This window comes from Sturnira hondurensis, unplaced genomic scaffold, assembly GCF_014824575.4.
Source record: "Sturnira hondurensis isolate 20B ecotype Veracruz unplaced genomic scaffold, ASM1482457v3 Scaffold0014384, whole genome shotgun sequence".
NCBI classification, from domain to species: domain Eukaryota; kingdom Metazoa; phylum Chordata; class Mammalia; order Chiroptera; family Phyllostomidae; genus Sturnira; species Sturnira hondurensis.
In genome coordinates this window covers 35,096,845-35,117,935 of record NW_028087015.1, presented here as the reverse complement: position 1 = coordinate 35,117,935, position 21,091 = coordinate 35,096,845, and the positions used below count along the sequence as shown (strand labels likewise).

The window sequence follows — 21,091 nt, the reverse complement described above, 5'->3', positions numbered from 1 at the left end:
TTTTTTTTCCTTTAAATTCCGTCCTACCTTTAAAGGAAAATAAATCAAGTAGATAGTTAAAAATGATTACTGAACAGGATGAATACTGGAGAGAGGAAAGACTGGCCAATTGAGTGAATGCAAAGCTCCATGATTAAGAGCCAGTCAGACAGGGTCTCTTACTCATGGGGAAGCCGGTGGAAGGCAGTATTGATGGTAGGCCAGAGCTGAAGATTTTTCCCCTATTATTTACACAAAGAGCTGGTTTATTTGGAAAAAGTATCTACCCAGACTGCCAATAAAGCGGCACTTAAGAGCGATAATGATAATGAACGCTCATATTGACCATCGTGGAGGTACAACACCCGAGAAGGGCTTTCTGATTAGCAAACTAGAGTTAATTTGGTTGGTTGAGTTTACTTAAATAGACCTCCTCATACCAACAGTGCGGAGAGCATGTTTTGCGAGAGCTGGGTCATAGTACCAGTCTCGGAGAGGCAGACTTCCTGCGACATTTTCATGGACTGGCAAGTTTGTTTACTACTACTACTACTACTACTATTATTATTATTATTATTAATTTGTTTGTTTATTTTGGTAGTAGCTTTTGAGAGTGTCACTTTCCCGTAAGACCAGGTTGCCCTGAGGACTAGAGCATGCCTAAGACATGTTTGTGGTTGTCATTTCCTCTCTAACATTTCTTACACTCTGCGACTTGTTTCTTAGCCCTCCCGCCCATCCTGTCCCTTACCACACCCCCGGCGTGTGTAAGTGCTCAATAAAGGTCGGTCAGCTGAGCGAATCAAATGAATGAATGAATCTCATACAGTCCAACTGACCTAGGAGAAAAATGAGAATGAAGGGAAAACCCCACCCTCAAAGGGAAAAAAGGGACATCTGTAATAGCAAAAACAAACAAAAAAACACCCTCACAAAAGTGAAGACAATTATAGAAGGCGTGCAAGATAAGCAACAGGGGTAGACTTGATGCCCACAAAATTGCCACCATTCAGCAACCGACACCTGAAAGATGTTCACTCAAAGTTAATAGAGAACCAAGTGTCCTCTGGAAGACTTGCTTACAAGGAGGTGAATGAAAGCCCTGTCACTACGCCGAGACACAGCAGGAGCCCAGTGTTTGGTTGTTTCAAGACGGAGAAGACTCTACTGAATACACCAGGTGAACGTCCAGAGCTCCGTAGAGGGAGCGTAGCGCACTGAGGACTTTTTCTTGAATGGTGTCGACTTGCTCAGAAGGGCAGTAATCATCCAGACTTGACCTGGAACCGACAGGAGAAATAACACACACACACACACAAATAGGATGAGATCATACTGTGCAGTGAGGAAAAGCCCGTGTGTGTTGACTTCAGTGTAAAATTACAATGAAAGTTGCTGGATTTGGGAATAATAATGGTTACAAGCTACTAAATGTTTGCTCGTATCAGGCACATGACATAAAAGATGTTTCTTAATGTTCTCAGCCACTCTAGGAAACAGGTAGATCTACCTTCCCCTTAGAGCATGGGTGTCAAACTCATTTTCACCGGGGGCCACATCAGCCTCATGGTTGCTTTCAAAGGGAAATTTGTAATTTTAGGAATGTGATTTTAGGACTGTATACATGTAAATACTCCTTAACTGTTGAGTGAGAGTTCAGCTCGGCCATGGGGTAGAAACAAGGAGCGTGGCCACGCAGTGGAGGGCCGGACTCAGCCCGTGGGCCTTGTGTTTGCAAGGAATCTGAAACAGAGAAAGACTACCCTGCACAGGTCACACAGCTAGAGCCTACGTGCAAAGCCTCAGCGCTCAACCACGAGACCAATGTTGCTGGAAAGAAACCTGTCGCTGGGGAATCCTGGGGCTCATCATCTTAGTGACTGGGCACCCTTCTCATTCTTTTAAAAAACTGATTTGTTCATATATTTTAAAGCAAGGGGAAGGGAGAGAGAAAGAAATGGGGAAAAACATCGATTGGTTGCCTCTTGCATGCCCCCACCCAGGGACCTAGCCTGCAGCCCCAGCATGTGCACTGACTGGGAATCGAACTGGTGACCTTTTGGTCTGTGGGAGGATGCCCCACCCACAGAGACACACCAGCCAGGGCTTCTCATTGTTTTACATGTACATTAGGGCTAGAAATTATGATGGCAGAGGCCTTCCAACTGATAAAAGGGCCCCACTTCTGAAAACAATGTGAACTACACAAGTGTACAGGACTGTCCAGGACGAAACACGGGACGTGTTGGTGGAGGGATCGATTTCCTAGGCAGTAAGTATGGAGAAAAAAGCCAAGTGGGATGGGACAGAAATTGGCATTTGGGGAAGTCTTTGTAGAATTACAAACTACCATGTGAACAGCCAGGCAGTTACAGTGTCACTGTCAACGACAGCTGGCTTAAAGTCTGAATGACTGGATTGGAAGTAGCCCCATATCTCCTGGTTTGAAATGGGGTGAGGAAGCTATTCAGAGGGACGGAGAAGGGTGGCATAGAAGAGATTTTTAGACAGAAATGGGGCTAGTTATACAGCCTACTCCCCATCACAAGTATTTTAGAACTACAGAAATAATCTATAGAGCTCCAATATGCTCATTCCACTCTCTGATGATTAGATTGAGACTTCATTTAACACATAATAAATGATAGAAAACAATTTTAAATTACTGTCCAAAATATACATGTGGATAAACACCTACTTTAAGACTAAAGTATCATACATAGAAGATTAATTTACGACAAGTAAGAGGCACTTAGATGCTGAGGATCTGCGTCCGTAACTGTTACATTTAGCGATTCTTCGTAAAGATGCAAGCCTAGTGCGGCATTTTAACACGTGGCTTTTACCAACCACTTTCGTTCCTCCTTTATGTTACACTGATATTGTCGTATGGACATACATATATAAACGTATATTTAAATTACGTGTATACGTAGGTTATTGCTATAAACCAAGACTAAATGTTTGTGTACGCTCATTCCCCCAGGCCCCCGAAATTCGTATGTTGGCTCCCAATGCCCAGTGTGGTCCTATCTGGAGGGGAGGCCTTTGGGAGGTGATTTGGTCGGTCATGAGGGAGGACTCCCCCTAGGTGAGATTTAGTGCCTTTACCATGGAGGTCCTGGCGCTGCTTCACCCCTTCCGCCACGTGAGGTTGCTGGGAGAAGGCGGTTGTCTATGAACCGGGACTTCCCAGCCTCCAGGACTGTGAGAAATTTCTGTTGTTTGTAAGCAATAGATCTATGGCATTTCTGTTACTACAGCCTGAATGGACTACGACAATTACATTAACTATATATTGTGTATAATATACATATATTTTTAATTATGTGTGTATGTAAGCTGGGTTATCTATGAATTTTGTTTTAGGATGGTAAAAGATGTTACAAAATGCTTGTCACAAAAAATATAAATATTATTTGAGTATTAAAAGCACTTATTCTAGAATCTAACAGTTCTAAAGAAAACCAGCCCAAAAATTAACATAGAGAAGATTTATTAAATTGTAACTACACATATAGTATGTTTAAACTTAAAACATGGCAGCAGTTAAATATTCCCCTGTAGGACACAGAAATGGGAGTTCTGTGTTTCTCTGGGGAAACATCACCATCTCCAAAGACAAGGTGACATGCTGTTTGCCAACCATTTCTAATAGCAAAGAGAAAATACAACCCCTGAAATTTGAGCTGAGAGGGTAAAAAATGGGTAAGAATTCCTGTATTAGCAATCCTTAGATTAATTTACGGAGATTGTATTAATTTCCTATTGGTCTACAACTAACTGTCACAAACTTAGAGGCTTAAAGCGGCACAAACTGATCATCCTACAGTTCTGTCGGAGGTCAGAAGTCCCACAGTAAAGGTGCTGGCAGGACTGCGCCTTCTCTAAGCTCCGGGAAAGGATCCGTCGTCTCCTTGCCTTCCCAGCTTCGACAGGCTGCCTGCACCTGTTCCTCAGCTCACGGTCCACCGTCCGCCCTCAAAGACAATGTCCCAGCATCTTCCAGTCTCTCGGATGCTGACCTCCCTGGCTTCCCTATAAGGACCCCTGTGATTATATTGGACCCACCCAGCAAACAGGATGACTTCCTCATTTTAAGAACCTTGAGTTAATCAACATCTGTAAAGTCCCTTTTGCCGTATAAGCCAACGTACTCACAAATTTCTATGATAGGATGTGGACATCTTTGACAGGCCATTATTCAGGCTCCTACTTACCTTGCAATTGTCACCAGAGTAGGCTTTGGTAGCTTTTTCAGTAAATAATATACGGACTGAATAAGATACTCAATTTCTTGTTCTGTGCTGATATGGTGAGGAAGTTCGGAATAATCACAGGTTAGACCCGCCTGGTGAACCTGATGTCAGACAATGAAAAATCACACAGTTAAGGTTTTGTTGTTTTTAGAAGATCCTTCAACCATTTAATGGCCTTGCTGACAGATCTTTTGATTTTTTTGAGTTGAGGTTATCTTTTCCTTAATAATGTCTGTACCATAGAAGTTATCTATTCTATCAAGTTTGGAAGAACTGACCTACACAACTGTTTGGGCTTGAGGCCTTTTCTAGAGATAATTCTTTAGCTACTTTTTAAACTTATTTAATGATTACAGATTCATTCAGTTTCTGTCTTGTCTTGAGCTTGACAATTCACATTTTCTAGCAACTTATCCATTTTACCTAGATTCTAAAAGCTGATATGAAACAATACACAACATTCTCACCTTATCTTCTGTTCCAACATATTACTTTTATCTTTAAATACATGCACTTAGTACTCCACTCAAAGCTTTGAGAGGACTCACGGGAAAGCCTTCCTCCTGCCTTACTTATCCAACGGCTGCGGTTTCTCCCGTACCTGTGTGTGCGGGCACGCACTACTGACGTCTGCGCACGCGCTGTAATCGTAAAGGACCGGCACTAACTCAATACGCCCGGGAGCTGGAAATGGCTCACAAGCCAAATTTTGCCGCTTCTGCTTTCAAGTTTCGAAAACTGGGTCTCAAACACGTCACAGTTTGGACTAGCATATAAGAGTGTAAGGCATGGAAAAAATACTAATCTGCAATTTTATTGGAAGCTCTGGATTAACATCAAAGACTTAATGCACTACAGTATTATAAAATGACAGACTACGCAGAATCTTTTCCACTCAAACAGCTGAAACACCGAGCGTTCTAACCCTGTAGCTGCAGGCACGCCATATCTGATTACGTGACCTCGACCGCGCCCATGACATCCCTTCTCTCAGCATGTACACCCCTCCCGACCACCAGAAAGTCCAGATGTCATGGGACAATTAAAGGGGACTTGCTGGAGATGTTCATGAATGTCACGTGCCGTCAAAGCACTTGGAAGCCTTACGTGTCTTCTAACGCTTTCATTTTTAATAACTGCCATTAAAAAGGAGGGTGACTATGTATGGTGCCAGCAGAATACTGAAAATATTGGGGGAACACTTTGTAAAGTATGATTGTCTTGCTGTGCAAAACAATACTAAATGTAAAAAATAAAAATTAAGTAAAAAAGAACCGTGAGTCTTGGATTAGCCACGATTTAACCAAAACATTCTTTAGGGGGTATTTTTTAATCTTATAAAGTTAGCATTAAAGTAGTATGTAAACTTCAGTTCAGATAAGGTGATTAGGTTGTGTTCCACAAGGAAATAAAACATTAAAGCTAAAACACAATTGACTGAAGTACAAGAAGCACCAGAAGTAAAGGAGGAACTCAAAGCTCGGGGGCCACAGCTCTGGCACAAAATCTGAGAGACAAAAGGCATGTGAACTTCAAACGGGAAAATTTGTGCTTCAAAGACTGCAGAATGATAGAAACATAAGGAAATGATCACCAATGGTATTCTCTTTTGATGCTGCATTCAGATCCCTGTTGGTACAGTCTGTTAATGCAGCCGATACCACTGAAATGCACTCACCAGAGCACCTCCTTGTGTCTTTCTGTTCTGTGTTTTTAACCAGAGAAGTTTACACAGTGTGGAAAGAAGGAAGTAGAAGGAAGAAAGGAAGGAAAAAAGGAAAGAAGGAAGGAAGGAAGGGAGGAAGGAAGAAAGAAACTTTAGAAACTGTATTCTTTTTTTTTTCTAGGAAGAAGAGAGCTGACCAAAAAGCAAAGCAAAACAAAACACACCACTTTTGTTTCACAGATAAAACTGGGAAAAGCACGTTTTTCCTAGAAAACTGAAAAATGTTCCAGCTTCTAAAAAGCATGTATTTTTTTCATCACTTAAAAAATTAATTCACACATCCCAGGAACACAAATAAAGGTGACCCACTTTAACAGAAACCACACTTCTCCATCCAGAAAAATGCCTNGGAAGGAAGGGAGGGAGGAAGAAAGAAACTTTAGAAACTGTATTCTTTTTTTTTCTAGGAAGAAGAGAGCTGACCAAAAAGCAAAGCAAAACAAAACACAGCACTTTTGTTTCACAGATAAAACTGGGAAAAGCACGTTTTTCCTAGAAAACTGAAAAATGTTCCAGCTTCTAAAAAGCATGTATTTTTTTCATCACTTAAAAAATTAATTCACACATCCCAGGAACACAAATAAAGGTGACCCACTTTAACAGAAACCACACTTCTCCATCCAGAAAAATGCCTTTGAATAGGGTCAATTTTTCACTTCAGTATAAAATATTTACCATTTCGTAGTCTGGCACGTCCATCCGTTTTTTCAAACTCTGTACAAGTGGAACTAGTGATTCCATTCTGGAAAAAAGCCACCCCTCAATTAAACATCACACCACCTCAACCAAAATTACAGTAGCCAATGATACATTACCCTTAAAATTCATCATTAACAATACGTTTCGTATGCTTCTTGAGAAAAAAAATAAAGCTATTCAAATATCATGTTAAAATATTAAGAAGTAAGTATTTCCTGCTGTTTTCTTACCTAAAAAGATTACAGATTGTGTTAAATGTTGAAAATTAGCACTGAAGAAACTGAGATTTTCCTCCTCTCTAAAAATGCAAGTTCTATTGTGACTTTAAAAATCATTTTGAAGGGTAAGGGTCAAGTCAAGGAACATCTATAAAGAACCTATGGGCATGGACAATGGGGTGGGGACTGACTGTGGAGGAGGGTGTAGGGGGGTGAAGGCAGGGGAGAGCAGGCGGGGTAAAAACTGGGACAAATGTAATTGAACAATAAAAAAATCATTTTGATAAGCAAGAAAACTAAGTGCCTTAAACACACAGTATTAAAAAAAGATAGCTTCCTGCCCTGGCTGGTGTAGCTCAGTGGATTGAGCACGGGCCTGTGAACCAGACAATCGTGGTTTGATTCCCAGTCAGGGCACATGCCTGGGTTGCAGGCCAGTTCCCGGCAGGGGCCAGTTCCCAGCAGGGGATGCACAAGAAGCAACCATGCATTGATGTTTCTCTTCCTCTCTCCTTCCCTTCCCCTCTAAAGATAAATAAATAAAATGTTTAATATTTTAAAAAAAAGATAGCTTCCTGAAGGTTTAAAAGTATTAAGGTCATATTTATTGACATATATACAATTATAATGGAGAAAGTTCTATACCATTCGATATAATAACAATGGTGTGTTTAAGGTATTTAATTTAGGTAGAACTCTTTAGAAGCCCGGATTAATCAATAATTCTAGCACTTTGTGCCTTTTCTGCCAACCTCTACCCATCTGCTAGGAGGGGAAAGAAAAAGGAAAAGGGGAGGCAGGAGGCCCCGTCTGTCCCCTCGTTACTGCTGTCTCATGGCTGACTCTTACATCGACACTATGGAGAATGACCCCAGTTTGAAAATAAACTAGTTCTGGTCTTCTATGCTCCTGGGGACAAAAAGTTCTATTTCAGTTTCCTGGTCTCTTGAGTTTATATAATTTAAAACATTATTTTAGAGAAAAGTAACTATTTATGTCACTACCCTTTCAAACTAGCATTACTATTAAGGGCATTCTTCGCCCCCTACCCCCCAAATCAATAGACGACCTCCTTGTTTTCAAGGCCGGTCAACTCGGAGCGGACGGGCCAAACAAATGACCTGATGGAAAACCCAGCCTTCAAACCCTGCCCCCTGATGCCACGGGCAGCTCGAGTGTAAACTCTTCCACTTGTAGCTGGGCTAGCCTTCCACGGAGGCACGTTCTCCCATTACGCTTACCAGTCTGCTGAGTTACTTTTTCTATTGACAGGTTAATTTTCTTCCTTATTCCACTTAGAACAGGGACTGTCTACTCATTTTTAATCTTCCATGAAACCTACCACCACATCTTACACACAGTAGGGCCGCTGCTGCAGTGACTAAAAACACACCCACGTACTATTATGTGATTTTGGGCGACTTAACCTCTGTGCTTTAGCTCCCTTATCTATGAAATAGAAGTGATAATAATCAAGCCATTAGACTGCTGTAAGAAACAAATGAGATAATGCAAGGAAAAATCTTAGAATTATATTGGGCACATAGAAAGTACTCAATAAATGCTAAAGAGCGCTAGTAAATTTGTGTTGAAATGTAATACCAATTTTTAAAAGCGACTTAGGAAATCTAGTAACATGTCTAGGAAGGGAATATTGCAGAGATGCAGAGAAATGTTTGAGGGCCTTACCCAGGGTTCGAAGCCCACTTCCGCACAGTTTCTTCATCATCACCGTCACACAAATCAGCAAAAGTTGCTTCTAAATCTTCTAATTGGTGAATTCGAGTATCGACGCAATCTACCAAATCTTCCTTTAAATGCATAGAAAAGCCAAAGTTATAGTCATTCTTTCAAAATACAAGTGAAATCCCATCACAATGAAAATTGCAGTTCAATTAGTTAAAATACGATTTTCAAGTACTTATCATGGACTTCCCCAATAAACACACACAGAAAAGCTTTGGATGGTTGTTTGAGAGCACCCGGTAATAACATATTTGGTTATACAGTAAGTAGACAAAACCTGAGGAAATCAGTGAATGGTACCTCTGTCAGGTTGGTGTCAGGCTTTTTAAATTGGTAGAGCTCTTGTAGGATTTTGTATTCCTCCTAAAAGCAAAACAAAAAAATCCATATATTAAGAAAAACATTTTTTCAATGATTTTTTAATTTAAATTATTTTAGTGATATGCTTTAAGTAAAAAATGGCTATGATTCAAAAACTTCTTAGTCATTTAAAGATGAATATGAGAAAACCAGGCAAAACGTATAATCGACATTTCATTGTAAACAGTATATTTCTTCAGGGCAACTCCATCCATCTGGGCGTGACAAGTAGAGGTCTTTGATTATTTAGATAAATCACAAGGTTTCTGATATGCATACAGAATAAGGATTGTAAAGTACAGCATCATCATTAAAAATCAAATACTGAACTTAGAAAAAACACAGTTAATTTGAATTCCCCCAGAACAGATTCCCCCAGTAGAATAGGACAAACTTCCTGAATGCTAAGGCAAGCAGATACGTCCATAAAATACACCTAGAATACTGACTTGGATCATGAATTTATCAGTTTCTTAAATGCAAAATTCCAACTCGGTGATTTGCATTTAAGATCTGCTGAGGTAGCATAAGATCACGGGCCTCAGTGATTAGCTACAAACAGTCCATGTGTCATTAGGCGCCTTATTATTCACCGAAAAATCTGTCCGCAGGAGTTTACAGACAAAGAGTATCTCTGGGAAGACACCTTAACAAACTGGCTGTGGCACGTGCTTCTGAGGCAAGTAACTGAGGGGATGGGGAAAGGGGGTGACGTTCCTTCACGTACACACTTTCTTTTACTGTACAGCTTTGTTTTTTCCCAGCCACCCATGCGCACGTTACCCCAATTAATAAATGCAAAATAATAAATATTATCTACAGCAGGGATTGGCAACCTACTGCCTACAGGTTTTTTGTATGGCATTTAAGTTATGAATGGTACATACAGTTTTAAAGGATTTGAAAGAACAGGAAGGAAAAAGACACGACAGAGGCCACACTGACCCACAATAAAGTGCCTACTACCTGGCTGTGTGTAGAAAGTTTGCTGATCCCTGATCTAGAGAAATGGCGTATAATTCGCAAGGTCTATGTTTTAAAAATACCACATTTACCTGAGTGAATATTTCTTTGAAGGGGTTCTTGACTGAAAAAAAATCTAAGTCAATATCTAAAACAAATGCATCCCCTTTCTTCAAAGTTTCCAGGAGTTCTCCCGTGCTGACTGTAGTCTGGCACTCCTGGCTTTCAGAAGAACATGAACATGAAGGTAATAGGCAGGTCTGGACCCTTCTCTGTGACACTGTGTCCTTTTTCAATCCTTCTGAATTAGAGTCACAGTTAGCAGAGGCAGTGTTTTCTGTGTCTTCCAGGGCTAGCTTTGGTTTCTTAGCAGAAGACACTGCATCATTTTCTTCTTGATTGTTACAGAGTTTATATGGCTTTACCATAATTACATCCAATTGTAAAGGTTTTTGATTCTCTAGCTGGTCTTCGGTTACATAAAGACCGTCGCTTAGGAAGTAATGATCTGTACTTGTAACCCTGGATCAGAGGAAAAAACTATTTTAAAGATGAGTGGACAAATTAGCTGACATTTTGCATAGCACTCCTCAGCATTGCAGAATTATAAAGAGGTTGGGCAGAAACTGGGACCTGTCTCTAATATTTGTACCTCCTGTTCTTCTGTATAAACAGCATTTCCCAATTGTTTAGCTGGGCACCCAAATGTACGAAGTCACAGTCTGTCTCACAGCTGGGTGTGGCCGCTTGACTGAGGATGCGCCTGGCTCTCCCCTCCCCACTGACTGGCATATGACAAGCCCACCTTGGACTATGAGGACAAAGGCAACATTCTAGAGATGATGGAGCAAAACAGACAGAAGAAACTGGGGTGTCCCAAACTACAGCCCTGCCCTGGACTATGTGCGGTGAACTCTAAGAAAGAAATATGAGAAAGAAAGAAATAATCCCGCTTAAGCTAGTACTTTGGCTTTCTCTTATACCAGCTGGAATTTTACCTCCCCAAATCGCTGAAGACAAAAATTACATCCGGAAATAATATCTCTTAATAGAAGCTCCCCCCAATGTATTTCAAAGCTTAATTATACTTTATATGATCACAATATTTTAATATAAAAAATCTTTAAAAAAGTCTTGTACATGGGCAGAACACATTTCACAAGTTGCAGATTTTTGATTTTAGACATATTGGCACGATCTTAGCTGTTCAGCTATATCATGCCCTGGTAAACATTATGAACAGTGAAACCAAATGCTGCTTCTAGAGGCAGGCTCTGTCCAAATACAACAATGGTTAATATTACCTACCTACTCCCACATACAGTCTGACATTTAAAAAGATATGGTTTTTCCCAAAAAGATCAATGACACAATAAATCTAGCCTCCAGGCTCATTAAAAACTGTACCGTCCTAAGAAAGACAAAGGCTGTACTCCTTAATGTAAATCTGTATTCTTCCATAATAATGGATATTTTACTTTGTTCATATCGGTTCAGTATTTCAGATGACATACCTACATGCATGTCTCTTCCATAAATTTCTACTTGCAGGATTAAAATCACGAGATAATCAAAACCTTCCTAATATTATTCTACACACTGAGTTTCAAATGTCTGTTTCAGGTTGCTCAAAATTACTTGATTTTGCAGAAACCTGTTACAGGTTAAAGTAACATTGAAGTACTGAATAAAAATGTTCCCACTCTTTCACATATACCAATATTATGTACAATATTTATTGTCTGAGGAACCCTATTTACTATTATATTCTCAATAAATAAAATTTCATGTATATACAGTAAAGTGAATTGTGTAATATACAAGAAAAGTTAATTGTATCATTAAGGGTAAGTATCAGAAGTAAAAAGTATCATATTCAAAGATTATTATTTCATTTTCAATGTATTACTATTTAATCCCTATATCCTTCAGGTTATAGAAAGTTACAGTTCCACTGCTTAAAACACTCATCCCTTCGCAAGAGAATTCAGAAGATACACAAAACACTGGTTACGTAGCTTTTACTAGAAAAGTAGTTGTACATGTAACCCAAGCCAGAGAATTCTGTAATTTAATTATCTAAAGCTAGTCATATTAATTAAAACCCCAAATTTACTCGTTAGCCATTGGATTTATTAAAAAAAAAGTGAGTTACTTTTGCTTCTTCACTGCTAATTTCTCCATTCAGCCAACCAGAGTTATGCTGGAAGGAAAGGGTAAATGTATCATTAGGTACATAAATCTAAAAAGCACTTCAATGATTTAATGGCGTCAGACATCAGGGGGCCAGAATCCTGGAGATGAAGATCACGTTATTCAGAAACAAACTGGGCCAGCACCAGAGTTTAACTGGTGTGTGGAGAAGTTTAAGAGACTTGGAAACCTGTTCCTGATGCTTTGAGAACTCTTTTGCGAAGAGCCGAGGCTTCATCTGACTCCCCGTGTGTAGGCACACTTGTCAGTTATTTCAGGAATCCAGAACAGGAGGGCAGCGTCCAACCTGTTCCGCACTCACGAGTCTGAGGAAGTCACCTGATGGTGGTGGTGGACGTGTCCTTGCCCACTAAAAAGCGATGTCTACCCTCTCTGATTTGCTGAGCCCATGTGGGATGAAGCCATATTACGTGAGAAAAATGGCCAGCGTAAACTGCAGGCATGATCCAATTCTCAATACTTAACTCTCTGGAAAAGAAACAGAGAGGAAGAATAAAAACTATTAGTGAGAGATTTTTCCCCCAAATGTAATTTCATTCACACTAAGACAGCAGGTTTCAAAACGGGGTCTGAGGGACCAGTTGGAAGGTGCCTGAGCTACTTCCTGTGACCATTGGTTAAAAGCAGTTTTCCCCAAACACTAAGGCGCTGTTTTCCGTTCCCATGGCACTGACATTCGCACGGTGGTACAAAGCAATCTTGGGTCGGTGTGGTGAGATTAATCGAGGCAATAGAACCAGACTATACTGGAGTCACCGTGTTCTCCACGACCAAGCACTAACCCTCCCCCAACCCAGTTTCACGTAAAAATGCTCTTCATGATGAAGCCTTGATCTTGAGTACACACTTTAAAATATTTGTGTGGTAAAATCAGACGTGTACAGAACCTACTTCTGCTACATACACTGAAGTCTCAAGGAAAAGCACTTGTGACTGAACTGTAAGCAAAACACCATTTTTCTTGAAAGACTGATGATAAACCATGGCTATTCAGACTCGAATACGAATCGCCAGATTCTATGGTCCAAGCTTTAAGAAATAACCACTTGTCAAGTGTCAGTATAGTATTAAAGAATATTCACAATTATCTGAAAGGCTATAAAAATCCTCTGAGATTTTTTCATATACTTCCATCAAAACAACATATGGTGTCTGAATCAATGCAGTAGATATGAGAATCTTCTATAGAGGCAAGTATTAAAGAGATTTACAACAATTTAAGCATTGTTACTTTTTTGCTTTAGAAAACATATTTGTTTTTCATAAAAGTATCTTATTTATGCTAACACATAAGTCTATTGTTATTTTGAAATGAATTAATGTTTTAAATACTTCTCAGTTTTAATTTTAAATATGGTGAATACTGGTAGACATAACCCACATTAAAGAAATAGCTCAATAATTTTTAAGGGTATTCAGGAATCCTGAGACTAAAAAGTCTAATAACTAGTATCCTATGACTAACTGTACAGTTTGCACACCTGCTTCATAATTATCTTCAAATTCGAAAACATAAAACCTCTAAGTATAAAAGAGTAAGGACGGTGGCAGATGTACATGTTTTTTTTTAGAAACCAGTGGTGTGAATTGGGGTTTTGGAAGTCGAATGTAATTAATTCAGACAAGCATCTTTCTCTTGCTCATAATAAAAAAGATTTTATTGACTATGCTGTAACAGTTGTCCCAATTTTTCCCCTTGTCCCCCTCCACCCGGTACCTCCATTCCCTCCAGCAATCTCCCCTCCTTAGTTCATGTCCATGGGTCATGCATATAAGTTCTTTGGCTACTATACAATTCTTAACGCTCTCCTATTTTGTGCCTACCAACTTGTGCTTCTTAATCCTTGCGGCTTTTGCCCCATTTTCTTCCTTCCCACTCCCCACTGATAACGCTCCAGATGACTTCCATATCTATGATTCTGTTCCTGTTCTGCTTGTTTGCTTAGTTTGTTGTTTGGAGTTAATTATTGATAGTTGTGAACTTTTGCTATTTTAATATTCATCATTTTGATCTTTTTCTTGTATCATTCCCTTTAGCATTTCATATAATAATGGCTTGGTGACAATGAACTCCATTAGCTGTACCTTGTCTTCGGGAAGCACTTTATTTTCCCTTCCATTCTAAATGATAGCTTTGCTGCATAGAATAATCTTGCCATAGGTTCTTGCTTTTCATCACTTTGAATACTTCTTGCCAGTCTCTTCTGACCTGCAAAGCTTCTTTTGAAAAATCAGTTGACAGTCTCATGGGAACTCTTTTGTAGGAAACTCTCTGCTTTCTTCTTGCTGCTTTTAAGATTCTCTATTTATCTTTCATCTCTGACACTTTAATTATGATGTGTCTGGGTATGGTCCTCTTTGAGTCCAACTTGTTTGGGATTCTCTGTGTCCTGGACTTGGATGTCTATTTTCTTCACAAAATTAGTTAAGTTTTCTTTCATTATTTTTTCAAATAAGTTTTCAGTTTCTTGCTCTTCCTCTTCTTCTCCCATCCCTATGATTTGGAAGTTGTTATATTTAAAGATGTCCCAAAGGCTCCTTAGCCTATCCTCATTTTTTTGAATTTTTTTCTTCCTCGTGTTGTTCCAAATTGTTGATTAAATTCTCATTTTCATCCCCTCCACTGTTGGTTCCCTGTAGATTTTTTTCTTCTAATATATATATATATTTATTTATTTAATTTTAATTGCTGTTCGAGTAGATTTTTCTTTATTGCACTTAATATAACCTTTATTTCTGCCTGGGTCTTTTTTATGCTATTACCCAATGAGTTCCTGGAGCATCCTGATAACCAGTGTTTTGAACTGTGCATCTGGTAGGTTGCTTATCTCCATGTTGTTTCGGTCTTTCTCTGGAGTTTTGATCTGTTCTTTCACTTGGGCCATGTTTCTCCGTCTCCTCAATTTGGCAGCCTCCCTGTGTTTGCTTCTATGTACTACATAGAGCTGCTCTGACTCCCTATATTAGTACCATAATCTATTACAGAAAAGCGCCCCTGTAAGTCGTATGGGGTGGAGCCCTAGGTCATCTCCAGGGTGGGCAACCCATGTCACCACTGTTGCTCTTTGTCGGGGAGGGCTCGTAGATGGGACAGGGGGGCTTGTAGAGAGCTCACTGCCTGGCTTTTGGAGGAAGTCGTCTCTTGGCACTCGCCCTGATGCCAGTCACTTCGTTTTCTCCCCGTATGCTACTTGTGTCCTTTCAGGTGTTGTCTGGTGCTAAATTCCAGCGTGTGAGTGTGAGTCTGCTGAATCCCAAGTCTGTTGTGGGCCCTTTAAGAGGCGTCTCCTGAGAATCCTGCAAGTTTCTGTGGCCACCACAACCCCTACTGATTTTTACAGCAAGAAGTTATGGGGACTTCTTGGCATTTGAGCCCTGGGCTGGGTGGTCTATTCTGAGGCTGGGATCCCTCCTTCCTGAGGTATCCCTCTCAATTTTCATACACAACACATGGATGCAGGACCCCTCATTCCGTGTCTCTACACCTTTCTGTGTCTCTCTGTGAATTTCTACCCCTCCTACCCATCTGGATGAATACTGCTTCTTTACATCCTTGGTGTCAGACTTCCATACAGCTTAATTTTCTGACAATTCTGGGTGATACTTGCTTTGTAGTCTGGTTGTAATTTTTGCTATAGTTGTGTGAGGAGGTGAGGTATGTTTACCAATGCCTCCATCTTCACCAGAAATCCCTATCCAAGTACCTCTCTTAAAAAAAAAAAAAGATTTTATTTTAGGGAAGGGAGGGAGAAAGGGACAGAAATATCAATTTGTGGTTGCTTCTCATATGTCCCCTCCTGGGAACCTGGCCTGCAACTCAGACATGTGCCTTGACTTGGAATTGAACCGGAGACCCTTTGCTTCACAGGCTTGTGCTCAGTCCACTGATCTACACCAGCCAGAGACAAGCATCTATCTTTTAATTTTATATTAAAACAGAAGAATTACTGCTATGTAACTTTTTATATTGTACAAGTGGGCTACACTCTAACAAATATGTACATAGAAAGTGACAATTTCAGAGAACTTTCTTACAGAAGAGAGGCTAGTAAGTCATTTTTTATAGATACTTTAGGTATGATCCTTCCTGAAGAATAGAGTACAAATTATCAATTTCACTTCCATCTTATGATTCTATGTAACTGATAGTCAGTAGGATTTGTCACCTGAAAATAAACAAATTGGGAGGTTGGAAAAACTCAATATTGGAAGGAGAGATATATAAATTAAATTATTGAACTATGTATTTAAGACATATCTTTTAGAAAAGATTTTATTTATTTATTTTTTAGGGAGAGGGGAAGGAAGGGAGAGAGAGAGACACCAATGTACAAGAGATACATCAATTGGTTGCCTCTCACATGCCCCCAAATGGGGACCTGGCCCACAGCCCAGGCATGTGCCCTGACTTGGAATCAAACCAGCGACCTTTTTGGTGACCAGAGACCTGGCACAGGCCAGCGCTCAGTCCATTGAGCCACACCAGCCAGGGATAAGACACATTTTTTTTTTTTGTGCACCAATATTCAGACTTTTAAAGCAGAGAGGAAGGGAGAACTGGCTCAGATAACTTTTCAAGTTTCTTCTGCAATATTTGTAAAATTCTGTATTTTAAAGCAGAGGTTGGCAATCATTGACTAGGCCACTCGTTTTCTGTAAATAAAGTTTTACTGTAACAAAACCACGGCCGTTTGTTTACATAGTGTCTATGGTTGCTCTCACACTATAAGGGCAGAGATAAGGAGTTGCAACCGAGACCATATGACCAGCTTAGCCTCAAATATCTACTACCTGGCTCTTTTAGAAACAGTCTGTCAAGGCTTGTTTCAAATAACATTAAAGAGGCAAACAAAACAAACTCATGAGCTTACCACAGTCTATTTCCATTAATCACTTATCCCTTATAACTTAATCAGTTATACTGCAAACTGTACTTCAAGCATGTATACGATCATTAACAAAATCATGTATTACCTGAAAAGAGTTTCCTTATCAAACACAGTGTCAGCCGGCATATTCACAGGAATAAGGAGATCTGGATGTGAGTCAAAATGCACAAAACTTATATTACTGTCAGGAAGGTGTTTTGAACCGATAGCTCGGTATATAAAAGGCAGAACCTGTAAAAGACGTATGCACATGTTCAGAACTGGCACTGAAATCATGAGTTCACACTCAAGCGCAGACTGAAAAACAGTGCTAAATGTGACTGCACATAATCTGAAGCACCGGAAGGTATTAACGAGTGGGTAAATACATGTAGGGAAACGTGTTCATTGGCAATCATTTAGATAATGACCTCAAGCTTTATTTTTTCCTCGGAATTTCCAACTTGCACCTCCAAAGGCTTTCATGGGCATCTTTTGCTGCCACAATTAACTCAGAAAATGTGAGGAAACAGACAAGAACTGAAAAAACCTGTAGTTAATACATGCACTAACTTGTGTTCAAGCTATCGCCAGCCTTCCCGCCCTTTCCATACTATAAGAAGGTGTGGTTAGGCTAGGAGGTCTATAAGGCTTTGTCCTATTCAAGTTCTGAAGTTCTAGGTTTCAATACTGAAATTGATTAAGCAAAGTAAAAAAAAAAACAACCTCACAGACACAGAGGACTGTTTGGTGACTGGCAGAGGGCAAGGGGGTTGGAGGGAGGTAGAAGAAGGTAAAGAGCGGATTAGTGATGATGGAAGAAGACTTGACTTGGGGTGGTTAACACACAATGCAATATGCAGACGATGTACTATAGAGATGTACACCTGGAACCTTATGATTTTATTAACCAATGTTACCCCAGTAAATTCAATTAAAAAAACCACAATGAGTTTTCAAAAAAAAAAGACTGAATTCGAAAGCACTGTATAATCCACACTCGCTCTTTCTCTCATGCTTATACACACTATGTCTCGGTCTGAAGAAGCTCAACTTCTTCCTCTCAACTGTCTCCATCCGTAAACCTGGAATCACTCTTCCTTTTTCCTATCCAGAGAACTCCCAAGGTTCATTAATGCTGCTTAAAAAAAAGGTATCCGATCCATGGATCTGCCTTGTAGCCTTCCAGAAGTCTGCATTCAGGCATTCTTTTCGCTACTCTGAACTAGCACTGCCATAGAAATGGGAAATGTCTTTAGCGTTTAGAAACGCGGGTCACCGTATTAAAAAAATGTGTGTGCACCCTGTGCACCCAATAATACTAATGGCCCTAAAATTGTCTCTATTTCACATATGACAATCCGCATTCTTTTTTTTCTTTTTTGGACAATCCACATTCTTAACAAAGTCTCCCACCTACACAGCAGGCCTGTGCTGGAGATGCCGGAGAGGGCCGGAAGCCTGAATTAAAGTGCAGGTTAAGGATTCGGGGATCTGCAGTCAGATTGCCCAGGGGCCGGAAGCAGTGTAAGCGCCCCCAAACGCCAGTGCCTATTCCAAGTTAGCTTCCAAGGTAGTTCTGGTGTTTCCCCCAATTCAATGCAACTCGCGCAAGTAACCGATTCTGGTTCTCTCTGGCCTCCCAGGCCGAGGCTCCGCCGCTGCCCGCTCACCTCCTGATGATCCTCTACCACCCACACCGGGAGCTCAGGGTAGCGCCGGAGGCGAGCGCGTTCTCCCGCGGAGTCGCTCATGTTGCCGCGCTCCGCTGTCAGTGAGCCAGAGACTCTGGACGAGGACCCGCTAAGAACGGAGGACAGTCCCACCACCGTTCCCGAGTGGAACCGCGCGCTCACCCGGTTGCGGTTCTGGATTGGAGGACAGAGAGGGCAGGGGGCGGACTCCGGAGGGCCCAATGAGAGTGACTGGCTTAAATGTCGATCGCTTTTGCTGATCCGCCAATCACCGTACACCAGGAGCAGAGGCGAGAGTCCAGCGGCATCCCTCTCGGGGACCTGTTCTTTTTCAGGTTTGCTTTTTAATTCCCTTCGTTTCCTGTTCCGGAGGCGCGGGAGGTGCTCTGGTTTTAGCGTGTGCAGAATAAGCCTGGCTTTGCTCCGACGTTGACCTCGCGGCCTGGGAGACTTTTTGTAGGTAAAAGGGCCGCTTTGTGGGCGATCGAAGAGGGAGCCGTTGCGAGTGTCTGAATTTAAACTGGGCTGGTGTCCGGGGCTGCGGAGATCTGGATGTTAGGCGCAGACAGCCCCTCCTGAATCTGCACCTAAGGGCAAAAAAAGCGACCCTAGGCCCGGATCCCGTAAATACTTAGACGTGACAAAAGAGACTGCTCATTCATTTGTGGAGCGCATGCGCTGATCTTGGCCTGGGGTCGCCAGCTTCTCCGAGGGGAGGTAGACCGTCAGCCCAGCGCTTGTCTGGTTGGGGATCCCTGTGTGGCGGGAGATGCAAACAGGGAAATGCGCAGTTCAGCCCTAGAAAGCTGATGGACCTGCGGTTTCCACTGGAAGAAAAGGATGTTCTTAAGAAAAACGTAGTCACACTTTGCAACTCTTTCTACAGACTGATGTTCCTGGACGTGTTTACTATTCCAAATAGCTCCCTCATTTTCCCTACTTCCAAACACCAACCTGGGAGTAGGCAGACACAGAAAATGATAACTTTTCCAATTGCAGCAAATTCCTTGACTTTTGAATTAAAGTTTGCATTCACAACACAGCCTGACTGTGCCTTTAGTAGATCAGTTTCATAATCAGTGTCTTCAAATATTCTCTGTATAGACATTCTTGAGGATCTCATAGTGAATGTTTGACTGGTACACAGTGAATTGAGAGTGTTAGTGATTTCCAGCACATTCCTTTGTGTTCTCCTAGACTTTGTACATACCTCTTTTCTTGAGTTTCTTGCCTTATATTATTTTCTAAAACATGTATTTGTGTGTAGGTTCTGAGCTCCTTGTGTCCCGCAGGCTATTGTTTTACTCCTCTTTGAGTTCACAGGGCCTGTGACAGTGCCCCACATGTATTGGCTCCTTCAATGTTGTGTGAATCAGTGGAAAGATTCCTTTTGTCTGATTTTGACAATGCAGATCTGTTGTGGCTATATGTGAAAGGGAAATGTACCGTAGCAACGCAGCAACATACACTGTTGGTGAGACAGTAAACATTTCTTGATCACCTACTGTGTGCAGGATGCTCTGCCAGGGGCTGTGAAGGATTCAGAAATGACTATGAATCAACCCAGGTCATCAAGGAGCTAGTAATCTAGTGGAGGAGTTAGACATGCACACACATGACTGTAATATGAGGCAGTCTCTGGTAAGTGCTGTAAAAGAAGTCAGTACAGACTAAGGGAAGTCTAGAGGGAATGGGATTGCTTCTAGAAAGGCTTCACAGAAGAGGTGGCGTTTGACATAGGTAAATGGGTAGAAGTCAGTGGGAAAATTCACAGGGCAGGAGATTTCAGAAGAGTGAGAGCAAAGAAGAAGTTGGGTAGTAGTATTTGGCGTGATAGGGAGCTGGGAAGATCTGGGGTGATAGGTGCTCTGTGGGGGAGATAATGGAAAATAAGCCTGGAAGCACCTGGGTTCAGGCTGTAGAGACCCTGGCTAACAAGCATGGACTTTGAATTTGGTTCTCTTGTCAGGGAGTGTAAGATGAACTGTTTAGGCCTTAGATTTATCTTGAGGGCCTCGGACTGAAAAATAACCATTACTCATATATTATTTGCTATCTAATATATATTAACCCCAGTGACTGATAGAGCTAAATAACCTGAAACGATTTTCATGGGCCATTTGAAAACCTACTTTAAGCATATTGATATACTTTAGTTGGAAAGATATCAGGGAGATGCTTCTACATGAAAGCTTTTTGCATTTAATATTTATTTGCATTTTAAAAACACGTTTCTGAAGTTTAAGTGTTTGGAAAGTCATTCATGTTCACAGCATTCTTCTATGGGAAAAGTGGAAAATGAAAATCTAAGGTAAGTGTTATCTCTACAAGATTATAGTTACGTTTGAATTTGAATGCCAGTCTC

The 21,091-nt window shown here is 40.9% G+C and overlaps 2 protein-coding genes across 6 annotated transcripts in view; one reads left to right on the top strand and one right to left on the bottom strand.

The window, feature by feature from the left end:
- Positions 1 to 221: 221 nt before the first annotated feature.
- Positions 222 to 18,891, bottom strand: CUNH5orf22 (chromosome unknown C5orf22 homolog). 3 transcript variants are annotated; one of them, XM_037063117.1, is made up of 9 exons: positions 18,706 to 18,891; positions 17,139 to 17,284; positions 12,483 to 12,632; positions 10,043 to 10,472; positions 8,928 to 8,990; positions 8,571 to 8,692; positions 6,640 to 6,706; positions 4,200 to 4,339; positions 222 to 1,259 (listed from the first exon to the last, which is right to left on the bottom strand). In XM_037063117.1, exons 1-9 carry the CDS (start codon positions 18,784 to 18,786, stop codon positions 1,127 to 1,129), a joined length of 1,332 nt encoding a protein of 443 aa, XP_036919012.1. In that variant the 5' UTR covers positions 18,787 to 18,891; the 3' UTR covers positions 222 to 1,126. The 3 variants fall into 3 exon arrangements, with proteins under 3 accessions (XP_036919012.1, XP_036919013.1, XP_036919014.1); XM_037063118.1 differs by having other exon boundaries at positions 17,139 to 17,199; positions 18,706 to 18,792; XM_037063119.1 differs by lacking the exon at positions 17,139 to 17,284 and having other exon boundaries at positions 18,706 to 18,792.
- Positions 18,892 to 19,045: 154 nt separating this feature from the next.
- Positions 19,046 to 21,091, top strand: part of DROSHA (drosha ribonuclease III) — a 108,051-nt gene continuing 106,005 nt past the window's right edge. Inside the window, exon 1 of one of the 3 annotated variants that reach the window (XM_037063113.1) lies at positions 19,046 to 19,182. The gene's annotated coding sequence lies outside the window, so the exon portion shown is untranslated. Of the gene's footprint in view, positions 19,187 to 21,091 lie in introns of all 3 variants that reach the window. The other 2 variants (XM_037063114.1, XM_037063116.1) reach the window with 2 other exon arrangements.